We start from the raw sequence: 17,406 nt of genomic DNA, 5'->3' as shown, positions 1-17,406 counted from the left end.
CCATTCAGAGCACTTGACGGTGCGGCACCCAGGGACGGGACTGTGGCCTCCCACATTCGGGGCCCAGCCCAACCCCCCAGCTGGGGCAGACAGAAAGGTCACTGGCACGTCGTAAGTGTTTATTGAAATAAACTGAGTACCGCCTCCCCCTTCACATGCAGGTGGGCACCCAGATAACTCCTGATGGCTTCAAGGACCTGGGAACTTTTCACCTTCCCCACTGGCCCCTCCTCTGGGCCCAGATGGTACTGATGCCCCCATATCTCAGTCCCCTCTCTGAAGCTCCTCTCCCGGCACAGATAGCAGAGAGGAGGAAAGGACTGAGACCCAGGAATAGGGGTAGCCCTCAGGCCACAGCGCCTGGGCTGGAACGAGGGGAGCAGGCATGCATCGGGTCCTGTCCACCGCTCCAGACGGATGGGAGGAGGAGGGAGGTCTCTAATCAGAGGCCGCTGGCCTCATTGTTAACTCCGGCCAGCGCTCCAGAAGCTGGGCTCGCCGCTGGCCAGCACCGTAGCCGCACGCTCCCTCCCTACAAGGACAGATGGCTTGCTCTGGGCTGCTGGGGTGGACTCCGCCCCCACCCAGGGAGCCGGCCCCACCCCTCCCTGTGGCCCAGGAACCGGAGCCCGCGCTGTCTGCCAGTTCTGGAACCCACTGAGGCCTCGCTAGGGACCAGGGCAGATGGGGGACGGCTGATGGACCTCTCCAGTTTAGCAGCCTCCGGGGGACCTCCCAGATTCTGCCTCTCTGGCTGGGATGAGGATTCGCCAGTTCAGGACCATCTAGGCATTGGTAGGGGGTGTCTTCCGTGGCCACCAGCTCCCAAGTTTGCTCTGTCCTCAGGGAGGGCCCAGGTGGCCCCTGAGGGAGCAGCAGAAGTGGGCCCAGCTTGGAGAGTGGGTCAAAGACCAGGCTTTGGGCCTCAGGAGGGGCAGACCTGCAAGGGCATTATCTCAACAGAGACCCACAGGACAGGGACAGGGAAAAGGAGGAGCTTTGCCTCCTCCCTTCCTTCTGAAGTCCTCGCAGAGATGATGTGGGGTAGTCATGCTGCTTTCTCTGCCCTCCTGTTGAGGAGTGCAGACTGGGAGCCCACCTTGCATGCAACGTGCTGCAGGCCCACCAGCCTCCCTGCGGAGCAGAACGGGCTCTCCTGACCCAGTCACCTGGGAGAGCTGGCAAGGAGCTGCTCTATCTACCTGCTCCTGCAGAGATGCCCGGCCCACCTGAGCCCAGGGCTTCTGGTAGGTAAGCAGGCCGCCTAACTCACTGCTGGTCCCAGGACCACCACGGCCTGAGGGCAGAGGGTCGGAATGACTCAGGCACTTCTGGGCTCCCAGACTTGCTTCAGCCCTGGCTTCTCTGCCCATAATCTGCCACTTCCCCCAGGAACCCTGTGCCAGACGAGTCCTTGAAATGGGGTTTATTACTGGGTCCTCCCCCTGGGGTCTCCCTTTCTGAGGAATCTGGGTCCAGATAGAAGACAGGGTGAGAGGGCTGTTCCTCCTGAGAGCATGGGGCCAGGCCCCACTTCCCCGGGCGGCCTGTGCCCTCAGAGCCCAGCAGCTGCCCGCCCGTGTCCCTAGCTCCTCTTGGCCGTCTGCTCCCTGCGCCGGAGCTTCTCACGCTGCCGCGCAGCCTTCTCCTGGGCCTTGCGCTCCTTCTCAGCGGCCGCTGCCAGCTCCTTCAACTTCCGCTTCACTAGCGCCCGGTCATGTGAGTTGCTGAGCCCCAGGCTCTGGGGGAGGAATCCAAGGGTGAGGGGAAGAGCCCCGGAGCCACCCAGGCCTGGCCAACCCAAGCCCCGGGTTCTCTGTGCCCCAGGTGTATTCTATCCGGAGCTCTTGCCAGCCCTCAGCCTCCGCCTCCCAGACTTGCTGATGGATCAGAACCCTCAGGGCAAGAATTTGGAATGGGAGTGACTGGGAGAGATGAGGGTAGAGGGTTGGCTCCCATATTCCTCCACTCAGGATTTCAGCCTTGGCATGACCCTGCCTGATCCCCTGAGGCCCAGAGACGGGGAGCAAAATGTCCAAGGTCACACAGCTAGTCAGTAGCTGAGTCCCCTCTCCATCCCAGAGACTTCCTGGGGGACTCTTTGCACCACCGCTTCCCCAAGCAGCTCAGCAGCGGGTGCACAACAGGCCAGAAGCCCCCTGCCACCGCCCCCCACCCCCCCGCCCCGACTCGTTCCCTCCCACAACCACCAGCCTCCAAGATTCTTAGTCTTGGAGACTAAGACTCCAAGAATCAGGTGAGATGACCGCGGGAGACTGATTAGAGTGAAGAGTCAGAGGATAGGCTAGTCCTCAAGGTCAGAGGTCAACCTGGAGACTTGGGCTGGAGCTTGAAGGTCAAACTGAGGAATTGGGCTGGAGTCAGACTGGGAACCCAGACTAGAGAGCGGCGATCAGGCCGGGGATCTTGCCTAGAGGTCAGAGGCCAGGGCAGTGGTCTTAACGGGAGTGGAAAGGTCAGGATGAGGGGATCCTAATTCTTGAAGGTTGCCTCAGGCTCTGGCTGGGTCGTGGTCCTCGTACTCTGACCCACCTTCAGTTTGCTTCCATCCAGCTGCAGTAGCTGCGGCCCATCCACCTGCCTCGCAGCAAACTCAGCAGCGTACTGCTCCAGGTTGAGGCTGTGCAGCCACTGGCCCACCTGCTGACTGGTCCAGTGGTAGATGGTGGGGAGAGGTTCATCCAGAAACTGGGGCGGAGACCAAGGAGCGTGAGGGGGGAAGGCGTGGCCCGTGGCCCGCACACCTGGCTGCGTCAGACGTCAGGGCCTGCTTACCTCATCCGAAGACTGGGACAGTGTGTGGTAGGGGTAGGAACACTTGGCCGCCTGCCGGGGACCACTTGGAATCTTGGGGCTGCTGCTGGGGGGTGTGGAGTCATCACTCAGAGTGGATTCCTAGACAGGAGGGGGGCACGCTGCTGAGGAGAGAGCTCACCTCCAAGCGCAAGGCAGTCACCCCCGACCCTCCAGCCCCATCCAGAGGAAGCTGAAGCCCAGGGCTGGGCACCAGGAGTTGCTCAGGGCCCTCGCAGTGAGCCAGGAGCTAGGCGGCCACGCAGGGCGCGGCAACCCGTGCGAGACATCGCATCTGAGGCCTCTGGGAGGACGTGGGGCTAGAACTGAGCCAGGCGGAGTAGTTAGCAGGAATGGAGGAGGTCAGACTGGTGTCGCTTTCTAGACAGCGGACTGGGATTCCCTCGCACTGGGTCGGACGTCTCTGCCTTGTGCCTCCCCAGCATGGCCTCTAGCACCCTGGCTCGTAAAAACCTGGTTAGATGTCTTTGTCCTCACTGGACTGTGAGCTCTGTGAGGGCCTGGGCTGTGTCTGTTCACCAGGGCCCAGCACAAGGGAAGGAAGAAAGGGAGGGATCCCTTCTCCCCTGAATTTCCAGTTTTCTGATCTCTGACCAGGCTGCACATAAGGAACAGAATCACAGAACAAGCACAGGGCTGGGAGTCATAGCGCCTGGCACCTAAATCCAACTGAGTCTGTAGGCACATGCCTTCAGTCTGGGCTTGCATTTGCTCATCTGTACAATGGGGGTGAGTGTGTCTGCCTCCCCCACTTCACTGAGCCTTTGTGAGAGTAAAGCAAAAACATGCGCTCAGAGCTTTGTAGACCGCGGAGTCCCGGGGAACGTAAACAGTTGCCCGTTCTTGCTTCTGCTACTCGGTCTCACTTCTCCCACAGCTAGTGCACTTTCTGAGCACTAGCTAGGTTGGGGTCCTGTTCATCTCTGCTTCCCCCAAGCATCACCACACCACACACGTAGCCCAGCTCCTAAGACAGGACATGGGGCCAGAACTGAGCCAGGCAGGAGAGTTAGCAGGGATAGAGGAGCACTCAGGCCGGGTGTGTACTAGGGGATCCTGGAGGCAGCAATGAACGAATCAATGAAGGAGCCACTCAGCATATAAACAAGTGAATGAGCGAATGCCTGAACTCAGAAACTGGATGAATTAATGGATCACGGAATGGCTCCATGGACAGACAGATGGACTCCAGGAATGCCTGGATCCCAGCCCAAGCCAGGGGGAAGTATGTCTTCATGTCACCTGAGTCTGGGGGCCAGTATGGGAGCCAGAGGGCCACAGACTCACCTGAGAAGCTGACTTCTTAGGGCTGAAGCGCTCGTGTTTAGGGGAGCAGGCCGGGGAGGTGGTGCTGCCAGCACACGCCGAGCCCTTGCCACTGTCTGTGAACCAGGAAAAGGGCAGGAACGGGGAGCCCCCTGACCTGCCGGACCCCTCCACCGACTCCCTGTGGAGAGAGCGCCCTGCATGGGTGTGGGCACCAAGGCAAGGGCTGGGGCCCCCAGGGAGCTGGGGGCAAAAGCTGCGGCTGAGGGGCTGTGGGTACCTCTTACCTGCTGCCCATGGACAGACGGTTGCTGCCCTTCTCCTTCCGGCTCTTGCTAGTGGAGGCTCGGCGTAAGGTGACCCTGTGGGGAGGGCGAGGGGGAGTGGGACAGTGCTGCCCACTGTGCTACCCCCATCCCCAAGCCTTTGTTCTTGGCCCCTCTTCCACTCACCCCAGGTCCAGGAACTTGCGGCGAGTCTTCTTATCCAGGCCGATGGTAGGGCTGGCGGGCTCAGGTGGGCTGGCATCCCGGCTGTCATCTTTTGTGGAAGAGAAGGAAGAAAATAGCCTGGGTGGTGGCTTGTCTGCCTCTTCCAGCTGCCAGTGAGGTGGTAGGAATTCTCTCGACTTAGAATCAGGTAACCTGGCTCTGGTGCCCTTCACTAGCTGTGTGACCTAGGACAAGTTACTACCTTCTGAGCTTCCTGCATCTCAAATACGAGGATAATGACACTGCCTGTTTCATGAGACCTAATAAGATGTTGATGAAAGCCTTAGACAAACCATAAACCACGCTGAAAACGTAGGGACCACTGCTGTTTACTGTTAATTTTATCTTGTCCAACTTGTAGCCAACCTTCTAATCTTGGCTCACATGTCACTTCCTCAGAGAAGCCTTCCAGGATGCTCCCAACTGCTCCCAGGATGCTTTCACGCTGATATATGCTCTCCCACCCCGCGCACTGTTTTCTCACATAGCACTTAATACACCTTGTAACTATACGTTTAATCAATGGATGATTTGATTGTTTCTGCTCGAACCTATAAGCCCCGTGAGGACGAGAACTGCATCTGCTTGCTCTTCTGTGTCAGTGCCCAGCAGTGCCTGGCACATATTAAGGCGCTCGGGAAATGAGTGAAAGAACCGTGGTCTTTATTCCCCACCTTCCCCAGCCACCCTGCCCCTCGGATCCCGCCACGCACTTCGGCGCCCAAGGGACCTCTTGCCAGCAGGGGGCGCCGCGCCGGCCGCCGCTCACCTTCGCTGTGCGGCTCGGCGCGGGGATGGCGGCGCACGAAGCTGGGCGAGCTGTCAGACGAGGGCGCGGAGCGCGGCGGCGAGCAGGAGGCGGCGGCCAGGCCCTCGTGCGAGGCGGCGTTGTGCAGGGGTCGGTAGCGTGCGAGCGGCGAGGGCGGCGGCTCGTCCTCGTCCAGGCTGCGCCGCAACCCCGGGGGCTCCAGGCAGAAGGAGCTCCCGGCTGGGGACCCCGGGCCCGAGTGCAGAGGTGAGCGCAGCCGGTGCAGGGGGCTCCCGCAGCCATCGGTCACCTGGGGAAGGGGCAGCCGCTCACCGCCAACCCTCCTCCCCTCTTCCCGGAGGGGAGCGCGGGCTCCTAGGTCCTTCCGGGACTTGGAGGGAGGGTTTCCTCGTGCCTTGGGCCGAGAGGTGGCTGGGCAGTGAGAGGTGGGAAACGGGACTTCCGGTCACATGGGCTGGGGCTGGATCCCGCCTCCTTCACTTACTAACTGTGTGACTTTGTTAGTGAACCTCTCAGAGCCTCAATTTCGTTGTCTGGAAGATGGGGATAATACCTTCCTTGAAAGGATGAGATGAGCCGGAATTGAACTGCAGCTAATATTTGTTAGCCTTATTATGTCAGAAGTCTAGGGGTGTGGTTTCCCTGGAAGAGTGGTTTGGAGGGACTATCCAGGAGCAAGAAGGGTGGGTTGGGGTATGTGCGATTGGGTGGATTGCCCCAACCTTGCCTCCGGGCCCATCGGAGCCTTCACCATCCTCTGCAGAGCTGGCACTGTCCCGAAGCCTCGAGCGGGAGGGCCTGTGTCTCCGGCCCTTGGCCAGTAGCTGGGCTCGGGCCTTGTGTAAACTGCTGTCCAGTCTGACGGTCTCTGGCACAGCCAAGTCCAGGTCTGCAAACCAGGGAAGAGGGGCAGAGACCAGACACATGAGGACAGCAATCCCGGAGGCCCACCTCAAGTGGCCACCTGTACTCACACCCAGGCATTCAACAAATGTCTCCAAGTGCAGGGCACTGATAGTCCTATGAGATGGAGAGCTGGGTCTTTCACAGTCTCGCAGGGAGCTGGACATATCAGCTCATACATACAGTGTGTGATGGAACCTCTCACGGGCAGAGGACAGGATGGCTCTGTTTGGATGGGTTGGAGGAGGAAACACCAAAGCTGGGTCTTAAGGTCTGGATGGGAGTTTACAAGAGAGGAGGGTGGCAAAACTGGTATATGCAGTCCTGGGAGGAAGGGAAGCTGGGGGCGGGCACCTCCAGGGCAATGGGAGGGCAGGTTTGTGGAGGGAAGGACTGGAGGATGAGGCCGGAGAGAGCATGGTTGTAACTGCTACCACTGAGGAAGCGCCCACTACACGCCAGGACATACATACAACACCTTGTCTACCTAGAACAACCCGCAGGCTAGGCACAGCTGCTAGGGACATTTCACAGCTGAGCAAACTGAGGATCAGAGAGGTTAAGTCTCTTGACTGAGGCCAGCAGCTAGCAGTGGGCTGGGATTTGAGCCTGGCTAGTCTAGCTCCAGAGATTGGCCCTCCTGGGGACACTGGCTTGCTGTGCCACACTCAAGGTCATGCTCAGAGACAGCACTGCTGAGCATCTAGAGGGCTCACAGGTAACTGGAGCAGAGGGACCCCCAAAAGCCAGCGGTGGTGGCAGAGAGGAAAGCCTACAGACCCCTGAAGGCTGTCTCTCCCGTCCTGGGGTCCGTGGCCCAGGGCTAGGTCCTGGATGAGGACATGGCGGAAGAGTAGGCAAACCCAACAGATTATGCATAGACCCTCCTGCTCCAAGTTTCACTTTCCGTTTGCTCCACCAGAGAATGCAACCTTCACTCTGCAGTGACCCTGAGCTTCTCCAGGCAGAACAGGTTCTTCCCAGACCTCAGCATGGGTTAAGACCTTTCTTCACCACTCCACCCCTCATGATCTCAGGGACCCCATCCCATCACTCAAGGCCCTGCCTTGCCTGCTCCTCTTTCCCTTGTCTGCAGACACCCCCTAAGCCACCCCAGTGGCTGAACTACTACCTATACCTATTTCCAACTCTGACCCCTCCCCTGAATTCCAAGTCTGGTCACCTCAGCACCTGCCAGGGAACTTACCATGTCAGAATCACCCAAGGACCTCAAACTCAGCCCATCAAACGAACCCACCACCTTGCCTCAAACTGGTTCTCTGTCCCTGGCTCACTGAAAGGCCCCACTGTCCACCCAGTCACTCCTCTCAGACCCAGTTGGTAATTCATGTGTCCAGCTGCCTACTTGACACCTCCACTTGGATGTCCAATGGGCATCTTCAACGTATATGTCACAATTGGACACCTGACCTCCCTACCCCCTAAGCTGCCCGGTCTGCCCAGCTCAGTGAATGGCGTCTCCATCCTTGCAGCTGCTCAGGCCAAACCCCTGGAGTCACCCGTGATTCCTCCCTCTCCCTCTCACCCTGCAAACTGATCCGTCCACAATTCCTGTTAGCTCTACTTTGGAAATATATCTAGACATGCTGAAATATTTATGGTGAAATGACATGATGTTTTGGGTTAGGTTCAAAATAATCCAGGAGACTAGGAGTGGAGAGTGGAAGGGGATGTAGATGAAACAAGACTATCCATGAGTTGATGATGGTTGAGGTTGAGATGAGTACGTAAGCGTATGATGGGGTACATTGTGCTAGTCTCTCTACTTTTGACTTCCCACAGTAAAATATTGTGTATATGTGTCTATACACATGCACTTACATACATGTATACATGTGGGGAGAAGGAGGAGGGGAGAGGAAAGGAGAGGGAGAACACACAGCATTCCTGGTCTAGGTCACTACTACCTCTTGCCTCCATTATTACAGATCATCCCGGCTGGTCTTCCCTCCTCCTCCCTTTCCCATTTACGGCCTAATTTCAACCCGGCAGCCAGAGTGATCCTGATAAAACATGTCAGCCCAGGTCACGCCTCCCTCCGCTCAGAACCCTCCAGTGACTTCCATCTCTCACAGAGTAAGAAGCCGAGTTCTTACCACGGCCTCCAGACTCAGGCAGCTCAGCGACTCTCTCCCTCTTCTTCCCTCTGCTCCAGCCACCCTGGCCTCCTGGCTCTTCCTTACACCAGCTATCCTGCACCTCAGGGCCTTTGCACTTCCTCTTCCCTTTCCTGCAAGGCTCTTGCCACAGATTTCTGCACAGTTCTCTCTCTCACCTCCTTCAAGTCTCTGCTTAAATGCTTTCTCTCACTGAGAGACCACCCAATTTAGAATACCCCCCAAACCCCCACTGCTAAATTTTTTCCTATATCATTTGTCATCCTCTGGCATACCATATATTTTACTAATTTAGTTTATTGTCTCTCCACCCATTAAAACGTCAGCTCCGTGAAGGCAGACGTTTCTCTCTTTTGTTCATTGCACTAACACAGGCATAGAATAGTGTGTGTGTGAGAGAGTGTATGTGTATATGAGTGTTCTGAGCGTTTTACAGTTACTAGCTCCTTTAAACCTCCCCACAACCCAAGGAGGAAGCGACTCCAAGAACCCCCAGGGCAGCCTTCATTTGCCCGAGGGTTAGGGCTGGTGAAGAGCAGGCCAGGGTCATAGGCCTTCGGGCTCCGGCTCCAGGGCTCCGTGTGTAACCACCAAGCCCTCTCTACGTCCTCTGAGGCAGAGATGGGAGTGACTTGTGAGTCCAACCCCTCACCTTACAGGCCCTTACTTTCCTTGGAGAGGAAAGTTTGGCCCAGGGTGCAGAGGGAGTTAAGGACAGTAGGCAGGGCTCCTGGAAGGGAGCTCATGAGCCTCCTCGACCCGTCCAGCGCGCAGCTGGTGCCCAGCCGCCCTGGGCCGTGGAGAAGGGCTCTCTGCACCTGAATCTGGGCCACATCAAAACCATGGTCATCTTACCGTGGAGGGTCTAGGGAGCAAAGGAACTCCTAAGGGGCTTGGGGCTTTTTGAGGCAAGGTGGGGCCAGCCTCTCCTCTGGTCCCTTACTCTACCAGGCCCTCATCACCTTGTCCATCCCTCCCACCATCTTGCTCTCCCTCTCCCTCTCTCCCTGGGAGTTAGCCCGGCCCTGGGCAGTGGGAAGTCATGAATATTTCATCGCCTTTCTCTTCAGGAAGGCTGCCAGGCAGGCAGCTACCTCAGCAGGTCAGGGAGAAGGAAAACAGGAAGGGTCGGGGGTGGGGGAGCGGAGGCCAAAAAGCCCAAGGAACGGGGAGCTCGCCTCTGCCAGGCCAGGGGTCAGGCTGGGCCTGCGTGGGGATGGAGAGACTCAGAGTCTGAGGCCCAGAGACAGTTCGAGGCTGGGGGCGTCCCCGAGGCAAAGCCTCCATGCACAGGCCCCAGGGAGGCCAGGCCGGGAAGCAGTTCCCCAGGAGCCAGGAGGCAGCAGTTCCGGCGGGCGGCGTTGGCATTGCCGGGGCCTGTGGCAGCCACAGGGGAGAGAGAGGTGAGCGGGGAAGTGGGAGGAGGAGAGGGCAAGGAAGGCAGAGATGAGAGGCAGGGGTGGAGAAACTGGAGGCCCTGTGGCATTCCACAGCTAGGAGCCCCTCCCAGCTGAGAGTCCTGAGGGCTGCATACGCGAGCTTTCTGCCTCCACCGCGAACTTTCTGCCTCCACCGCGAGCTTTCTGCCTCCACCGCGTCCTCCACCCAACCCAGCTGGTAAACAGCCTTTCCACCCCAGTGCATGCTGGGAACTGTGCCCCGTCAGTGGTCTTTCTCTAATCCACACAATAGAAAGGCTGCAGGGGGTAAATGATGGAGTGGGGGGGTGTCCATGCACCCCAGTGAGAACACAGGGGGGTCGGTCTGGGGGTGCCCCGAGGGTGTAGATGCTGAGTGTGTGTTATGCATTTTTGATTTCCCTGCACATCCATGCAGATGAGGTCCCTTATTTATGCAGCTCGGAGGTAACCTGTGTCACCTGCGCTGGGGAATACTGGTGTACATACGGCACAGTGGCTGCCAGCAGGGAGTTAGGCAGTCTGGAGTTTTAGTCCCAGCTCTGCCACTAACTTGCAGTGTGATCTTTAAAGCAAGTCACTTCTGTGCTCCGTGTCCTAGGCATAGGACAAGTGGGCACACTCCTTAGCCTTGTTGTGAGGGTTAAATGATACAGTGCATGTGAAATGGGGGTGCTAGCCTAGTACCTGGCATGAGACAAGCACTTAATAAATGGGGACCCTTATTATCATCGTGTTGTAATTGGATATCTACTCAGATAATGGTGACAAAAAATCAGGCTGTAAGGCCAAAATACACACACACACACACACACACACACACACACACTGAAGTTACCAGGACTCCTCTCCCCCAAGGCCCGATAGCCTTGGCTAGAGATAGAGCCAAACAGAACTTACCGAAAACCTCATCCGCAGGTTCTCGGAGCTTTGAAGAAGCCATGACTCAAGAGAGCTGGGAGGACAAGAGGAGAAAGAGGAGAAGAAGACCATGGATAAGAGGTTCAGGTTGGTGCAGGCAAGGGAGCTGCCAACGGCTACCTGCTCCTAGCCTTCCGGCCCTCACCTCTCCTTACAACTCTTTCTCTGGCCCCTGAAAGAGAAATCATCTGAACCACAGCCCAGATGGTTGGGGCAGGCAGGAGGTAGAAGCGAGTCCAGGGTATAGACACAGGCTGTCCTGCAGCCCGGGTCCAAGCTGATTTGCTGAGTGCCTGCACACGGGTCACTGAACTTCTCTCCCCGTCACTGTCTTGGGCCCTTCCGTCATTAGCATTCCCTAAAAGCTTTTAATCATCATAAGCTGTCCAATATCAAATCTGGGAGAAATCTTGGAGACTATTAAATCCAATCCTCTCATTTTACAAATAAAGAAACAGACAGGAGAATGACTGATCTAAGATCGCATAGTAAGTTAATGGCAAGATCAAAATGAGAACCCAGGTTCTTCCATCCACCCACCTACTTACGTCCCTACTTATCCATGCATCTACTTGCCTATTCACCGTCCACTCATTCACCCATCCATCAAGATAGATAGTCCAAACATCTATCTTTCCAGCCACCCATCCATCCACCATCCGCCCCGTCCAACCATCCACCCATTTTTACATCCGTCAATTTATACCATCCACCCATCCATCTTCCCATCCATCACCCAGTCCTGCCTCCCCCCACTCTCATCACTGGTGCACTCACCACCTGTCTTCCTGAACATGAGCTGTTCAGGAAGCTGGCATCATCAACAGGGCCACTGTTCTTGACAAAGTCACAGTTCTCACAGTTCAAGACAGACTCACAGATGCAGAAGGGTATAAAGAGTACCCATAGCAGAACAGTGTAGAGCAAAATCTCTATGATGCATCAGATAATGTTCTGGGAAGACATATGGATGGACAGGGGTTTGGTTTTGTTTGTGGGAAGTAAGAAAGGGAGGGCAGGTGGGAAAGCAGGATATATGTAGCCGGAACAATTTGGGCAGGCTTCCTAGCAGATGTAGGATTGCAGCATCCCTAAACCAAAGCCTGGGTGTCAGAGAAGCAGGGGAATATCAGATGAGGGGAGAAGGAGGAAGCTCAGGGTCAGGGGCATGCTGCATGCCTGGGACGTAATCTCCAATTACTTCTAACACTCAGGTCCCCATGAGAAGGGCAGAGCACTGCATTAGACCACCCATTTGACGGGTGTGGGAAAGCTACCTCATGCCTGCTTGGTCTTTTCCGATTCTCCTCTTCTGTTATTACATAGATTCATCGCACTGTGAACTGTCCAGGCTCGGGACTCTTAGTGTCCCCACTTTACAGATGGGAAAACTGAGATGCAGGAGCTAAGAGGCAGAACTCGACCTTGACCACAGTCTCCTGCCCCTCAGCTCTATCCTGGGTGGTGATCTGCAGTTTGGGAACCTGCTCATGAGGAAAGAACACTGCTGGGAGAAGGGACAGGGGTAGAGGTAAGGGAGCTGGTCCATAACCGCTAGGACCGGATACGCTTCAAAGCTACCTCCACCCCAGGCTCTGCGGGTGCTTGGGGCTGCAAGCAGGAAATGAGGTATGAGAAGGAGCCAGGGATGTGGGCCCTCCAGGAACCCTCCTGCCATTCTTCAACCCTGGGTGCTAGTAACAGAGAAGTTCTAGAACCTCTCTTCCTGTCCTGAAGGGGTAGATGGGAAGAGAGGCTGCCCCTAAGAATGAACTAAATTCCCTCCTTCAATCACAAAGCTCATCTGACCAGGACCTAGCTGCCACCTCCTCCAGAAAGCTGTCCCAGATAGCCCTCACTCCTCTCATTTGTCTATATAATTTCTAAATCCACTCTTCCCCACTACTAGGAAATGAGTAATTTTTCATACTTCGTTGATTCCCTAACTGGGTCATATCTCTGCCACATCAGATGGGAGCTCCTGAGGAGAAGGGGCAGTATTCCCCATCAGAAGAGGGAATCTCTGAAGATAAGAACTGCCTCTCCCATCAGAATGGAGGTTCCCTGAGGGTGCTTCCTCTCTTAGACCACCTGAGAATGGAGAGCCCATGTGCTCTTTATTCAAGGTCCCAGTTTAGGGTGGAGACCCTCTTGTGGATGCCATCCTCTTTCAGGTATGCTCTGGGGTGGGCTGGGGCCTCCAGCTCACATCAGTGCCGAATGAATTCTGATTCAGCACAAACCGCTTTCTTCAACTAACTCCCTGGGGGGTGTATGGGGGACCCTTCCTACGCTGTCCCTTGGGGAACTCTGGGAAGCATGACATAAGAATGTCACCAGGCCCTTCCCACCCCCCCTTCCAACACTGAACCTTGGTAAATTAGACATCCCCCCCATTTACACTCCTACAACATTACACTCCTACACACACACACACACACACACACACACACACACACACACGCCACACTCATACATGCACATTCAAACCAGGTAACCACTACAAGGTAGAAATGAACCTGTTCTCTGGATGCAGTCTGGGCTCTGACTCTACCAGGCCACTCCTTCCTCCCCAAACTTCCCAATTCCCGGAGAAGAACACCAATAACTTTTGACCCTTCCCTATGAGAAAGGGAGGCAGGTGAACTCTAAGTTTCCTGGGACCCAGGGGAAGGAGAAAGACAAAGAAAGGGTACACAAGCCCTGGAGAGGAAATGGGGAGCAGGACAGAGACAGGTTGGTGGAGAGTCAGTCTACAGAGCTGCAGAGGAAGAAAGAGCAAGAAGGAGATGAGCCTGAGAGCAGCGGCGGCAGCGGGGCCAGGGGAAGAAGCAGTAGAGACAGGGCTCCAGCAGCCCTGAGTGAGGCCCAGGGGAGGGGTGCAGAAGGGCAGAATCGGCTGCCAGGAGAGAGGCGGCCCTCAGTGGGGAAGGAAAGAGGAAAGGGGCCCTGGAAGAGGAGAAGGAGCCCGAGAAAGAAGTGCAACTGGGGAGGGATGGTTGGGAGAGGAGGCTGGGGCAGGGGGAGGCAGTGTGGAGCTAGAGAAAGGGGCGACCCCCTCCCATAAGGCCCAAGCTGGGGGCATCCAGCAAGCACCGCTGGAGATGGGGTGGGGGTGGAGGACAGGGCACCTTCTGCACTCTCGGGGCCCCTATTGCCCAATCAGAGCCAAGTGGCTAGTTCTGTCCGATCCATTAGTCCAACTCCGCACCAGGCAAGAAGGGGTTAAGCTCTCCCCCCTCCCCCAACACCAGTTTTTTAAAAAAATTAATCTCTCCGGACCTCGGGCAAAGGGAGAGGATTAGGGACACAAATCCTATCTCCACCCCATCTCCTAACGGCCCAGAACCCTAGCTCTGTGCGGGCCGCCCTAGGGACAGGGGAAGAAAGGTCCTTGTCTCTTCGCCCTATCCAACCCCACTCGGGTTCCCACCGCAAGCCGGAGACCCCCCCAGCTCCGCTTCCCCGTCCAACTTGGGGCTCTTGGGGTCCCAATACCTCACCTCCAGCATCTGTCATCTTCAGCGTCCGGCGCCTCAGAATCCCCTCAGGCCCATGGTGTTTGGGGCTGGGGCCAGGCGGGAGAGGGGCGGGGGACAGTCACCCCGGCCTCGGGGGGCTCCGGGCTGGCTCCATCCGCTCCATCCCGGGAGTAGGGGTAGGGGTCAGCGAGGGGGGTCTTGGAGCCGGAGGGAATGTGGGGGTGGGGGTGGGGGAGTTCGGAGAGAGAAGGAGAAGGTTTGCAGGAAGCAGGAGGCACGGCGGGAGGGGCTGGACCAGGAGACCTGACGGGAGGATGCTCCGTGCGTGTGTGTGCGTGTGTGTGCGAGTGTGTGTGTGTGAGTGTGTGTGTGTGTGAGAGAGAGAGAGGAGAGGAGACGAGAGGAGACGAGAGGAGAGGAGACGAGAGAAGAGAAGAGAGAGGGAGGGAGAGAGAGAGAGAGAAACCGTCTCCCCGCCCCGCCCGGCTGGACGCGGGGTCCCCCGCCTGGCAGGCGGATACTCTTAGCGTCGTGTCAACGGGGATCCGCGGGGGGTCCCCAGGGAAGGGGCGATGAGGGGGCGCGTGGCGGGGAGGCCGGGCGCCCGGGAGACAAAGAACGGGAGGGAGGGAGGGAGGGAGGGGCGGAGGCAGCGGGAGCACGGGGGAGGGAGGAGGCGGCCCCGGCTGGCGGAGCCGGGCGAGGGGATTCTAGTTACCGCTACTTCTCGGCCCGCGGGAGTCGGGGCGGGTGTGAGCGGACGGAGATGCGGCCCCACCTTAGGACCTACGGGGCTTCTGCCTCCTTTGCAAGGCCTGTGAGGGCTCCTGATTCATCCATTCAACAGAAGCCCACAGAGCAGTCGGATGCGCCGAGGCCCGAGGGGACCGTGGAGAGCAGAGCCGACCCGGTCCGGGCCGTCGTGGCTCTCGCAGCGTTGTCAGGGGGACAGACGAGTGGGGAGGCCCTCAAGAGAGCGGGTGCTGTGAGCCTTGGTTCACAGAGGACACTTCAGCGCGGGGAGAGCACACCAGAGGGAGCCAGGCCTCGCCCGGGGGCGGGTGAGGACCGGGGCGGGGGGCTGTGTGTGGAAGTGATCCAGGAGGATTCCCGGAGGAGGTGACCTGTTGGCTACTTCTGCAGGCCAGGCCAGGGTAGAAGTGCTAGGGGGACTTGTGGGGGTGGGGAGGAAAGGAGAGGAAGATGAAGGATGGGGGGGGGCTTGCACTTTATCCTACCAGCCACAGGGGAAAAAGTAACAGAGGAGTGAGGGGCTCTGATCTGCATTTTAGGAAGAACCCCTCGGCTCCTTTGGAGAAGGCTGCCTGAAGGCTGGGGCACCGCTCATGAGGCTGTTGAGAGGTGACGGCAGTGGGCACGAAGATCAAAGATCGTGATGAGGAAGATTAAGGATGTAGAATTGAAGAAACTGACAGGATTTGGGGACTGGCTGGCCACAGAAGGAGAAGGAGGGGTCTAGATGACTGCAGGCCTTGGCTGGAGGCCCCGTAGGTGGAGGGGGCGTGGGGGGATGAGGTCAGACTTGGACCTGGTGAGCTGGAGGTGGTGGCAGGCCAGCCAGGGGAGAGAATACGATAATCAACAGCTAGCTACGGTCCCGAGATGGTGCAGGGGATGCCAGACACTGTGCTAGGCACTTTTCTCAGATGATTTATGTCACCCTCACGATAAACCCATGAGGTAGGTGTTTCTGTTACCCCCTTTGTCTGTTCAAGAGCAAGTGGTGAGGTTGGGCAAGGGGGTCCAGAGCCCAGGGGAGCAGTGTGCAGTCTGTAGGGATAGAGTTCCCCGATGGCCAAAGTCTCTGCAGTCCCAGGTCTCTGAGGGGCTCTGGGAGGTGGCATGTTGAGCCCGGATGGTCTTAGGACCATGGGTAAGGACAGAATTCATAACCTTTAGGGGCTGAAGATCCAATGAGATCGTGGGAGTTGTGGCATCTCTGGGTGTCTTTAGAATCTGCTGGCAGCCATGGGTTGCTGGCTGGACTGTGGAGATCTGGGGAGGGAGTGGTGACTCTGGAGGTGTTATCGGGGCTGTGTCTGGGAAACACAGTTTGTGGGCATTTGGTGAAATCTGGGTGGTAGGCTGGAGTGAGGGATTGACTATATAGCCCCCGTAGGGAGTGGGGAGATGATAGGTATGTAATGTCAATGTTGGGGGCACATTCTATGGGAGGGTGCCTATAGACCATAAGACTCAGGAGGACCCCCTAAATTTCTGGGAGCTGGGAAACTCCCCTCATCTGATTTCCCTCCCTTATGGCGAATGTTGGGGCTGTGGCAAACCTACGCAAGCTCCTAAGAACTGGGGAGGGGGCAGGGCAGGGCTGGGGTAACGCCTCACACAGGCTTGCCCATGGCTACTTGACATAGCTCACAGGTGAGTCACCTCTCAGGCCTGAGGAACTCGCAAAGCCACACACACCGTCCCCAGCCACGCACCACACTCAGGCTTTGACTTGGGCTACTTTCCAAAGGGATTCCACCTTTTGGAACATACGGGGTGCAAGCCCCTCACCTAATACACAGGACAGACGGGGGCAGGACCCCACCCTGGATGCTCTGCTCTGGTCAGATCAACAGAAGCCCTCATCACAACCCCCGTGTCTGCCTCGCCACCCAGGAAGATCCAGCCACTTCACTCCTTGGGACCTTTTTTTTATTTTAATGAATTTATTTATTTTTGGCCGCGTTGGGTCTTCGTTGCTGCGTGCGGGCTTTCTCTAGTTGTGGCGAGTGGGGGCTACTCTTCGTTGCAGTGCGTGGGTTTCTCATCACAGTGACTTCTCTTGTTGCGGAGCACAGGCTCCAGGTGCGCAGGCGTCAGTAGTCGTAACACGCGGTCTCAGCAGTTGTGGCTCATGGGCTCTAGGGCACAGGCTCAGTAGTTGTGGCGCATGGGCTTAGTTGCTTCGCAACACGTGGGATCTTCCCGGACCAGGGCTCGAACCCGGGTCCCCTGCATTGGCAGTCGGATTCTCAACCACTCTGCCACCAGGGAAGTCCTCCTTGGGTCTTCTTGGCCAGGTTGCCTGAGCAGGGCCCAAGTCACCTGTAACTCTGGAGATATGACCTGTGACCTTGTGGTTTGGTGGTTTCTGATCCTGGGATTCAGCCACCTGGATTTGTCTTCCCAGCAGTGTTCCAAGGAAGATCCACTTGT

At 57.2% G+C, this 17,406-nt stretch overlaps 1 protein-coding gene across 4 annotated transcripts; it reads right to left on the bottom strand.

Annotated features, from left to right (window-relative positions):
• Nucleotides 1-98: 98 nt before the first annotated feature.
• SAMD14 (sterile alpha motif domain containing 14) lies at nucleotides 99-15,066 on the bottom strand. 4 transcript variants are annotated; one of them, XM_067714607.1, is made up of 12 exons: nucleotides 14,245-15,066; nucleotides 12,019-12,245; nucleotides 11,519-11,695; nucleotides 10,721-10,775; nucleotides 6,084-6,250; nucleotides 5,362-5,650; nucleotides 4,554-4,641; nucleotides 4,389-4,463; nucleotides 4,123-4,282; nucleotides 2,797-2,916; nucleotides 2,554-2,709; nucleotides 99-1,741 (listed from the first exon to the last, which is right to left on the bottom strand). In XM_067714607.1, the coding sequence occupies exons 4-12, from the start codon at nucleotides 10,761-10,763 to the stop codon at nucleotides 1,586-1,588; spliced, it is 1,254 nt and encodes a 417-aa protein (XP_067570708.1). In that variant the 5' UTR covers nucleotides 10,764-10,775; nucleotides 11,519-11,695; nucleotides 12,019-12,245; nucleotides 14,245-15,066; the 3' UTR covers nucleotides 99-1,585. The 4 variants fall into 4 exon arrangements, with proteins under 4 accessions (XP_067570708.1, XP_067570707.1, XP_067570706.1 ...); XM_067714606.1 differs by having other exon boundaries at nucleotides 12,019-12,225; XM_067714605.1 differs by lacking the exons at nucleotides 11,519-11,695; nucleotides 12,019-12,245.
• Between the last annotated feature and the right edge of the window lie 2,340 nt (nucleotides 15,067-17,406).

The sequence above is a fragment of the Pseudorca crassidens genome, chromosome 19 (assembly GCF_039906515.1).
Source record: "Pseudorca crassidens isolate mPseCra1 chromosome 19, mPseCra1.hap1, whole genome shotgun sequence".
Classification (NCBI taxonomy): domain Eukaryota; kingdom Metazoa; phylum Chordata; class Mammalia; order Artiodactyla; family Delphinidae; genus Pseudorca; species Pseudorca crassidens.
Note: the sequence above shows the minus strand (reverse complement) of the source record. Positions and strands in the feature narration are given on the sequence as shown.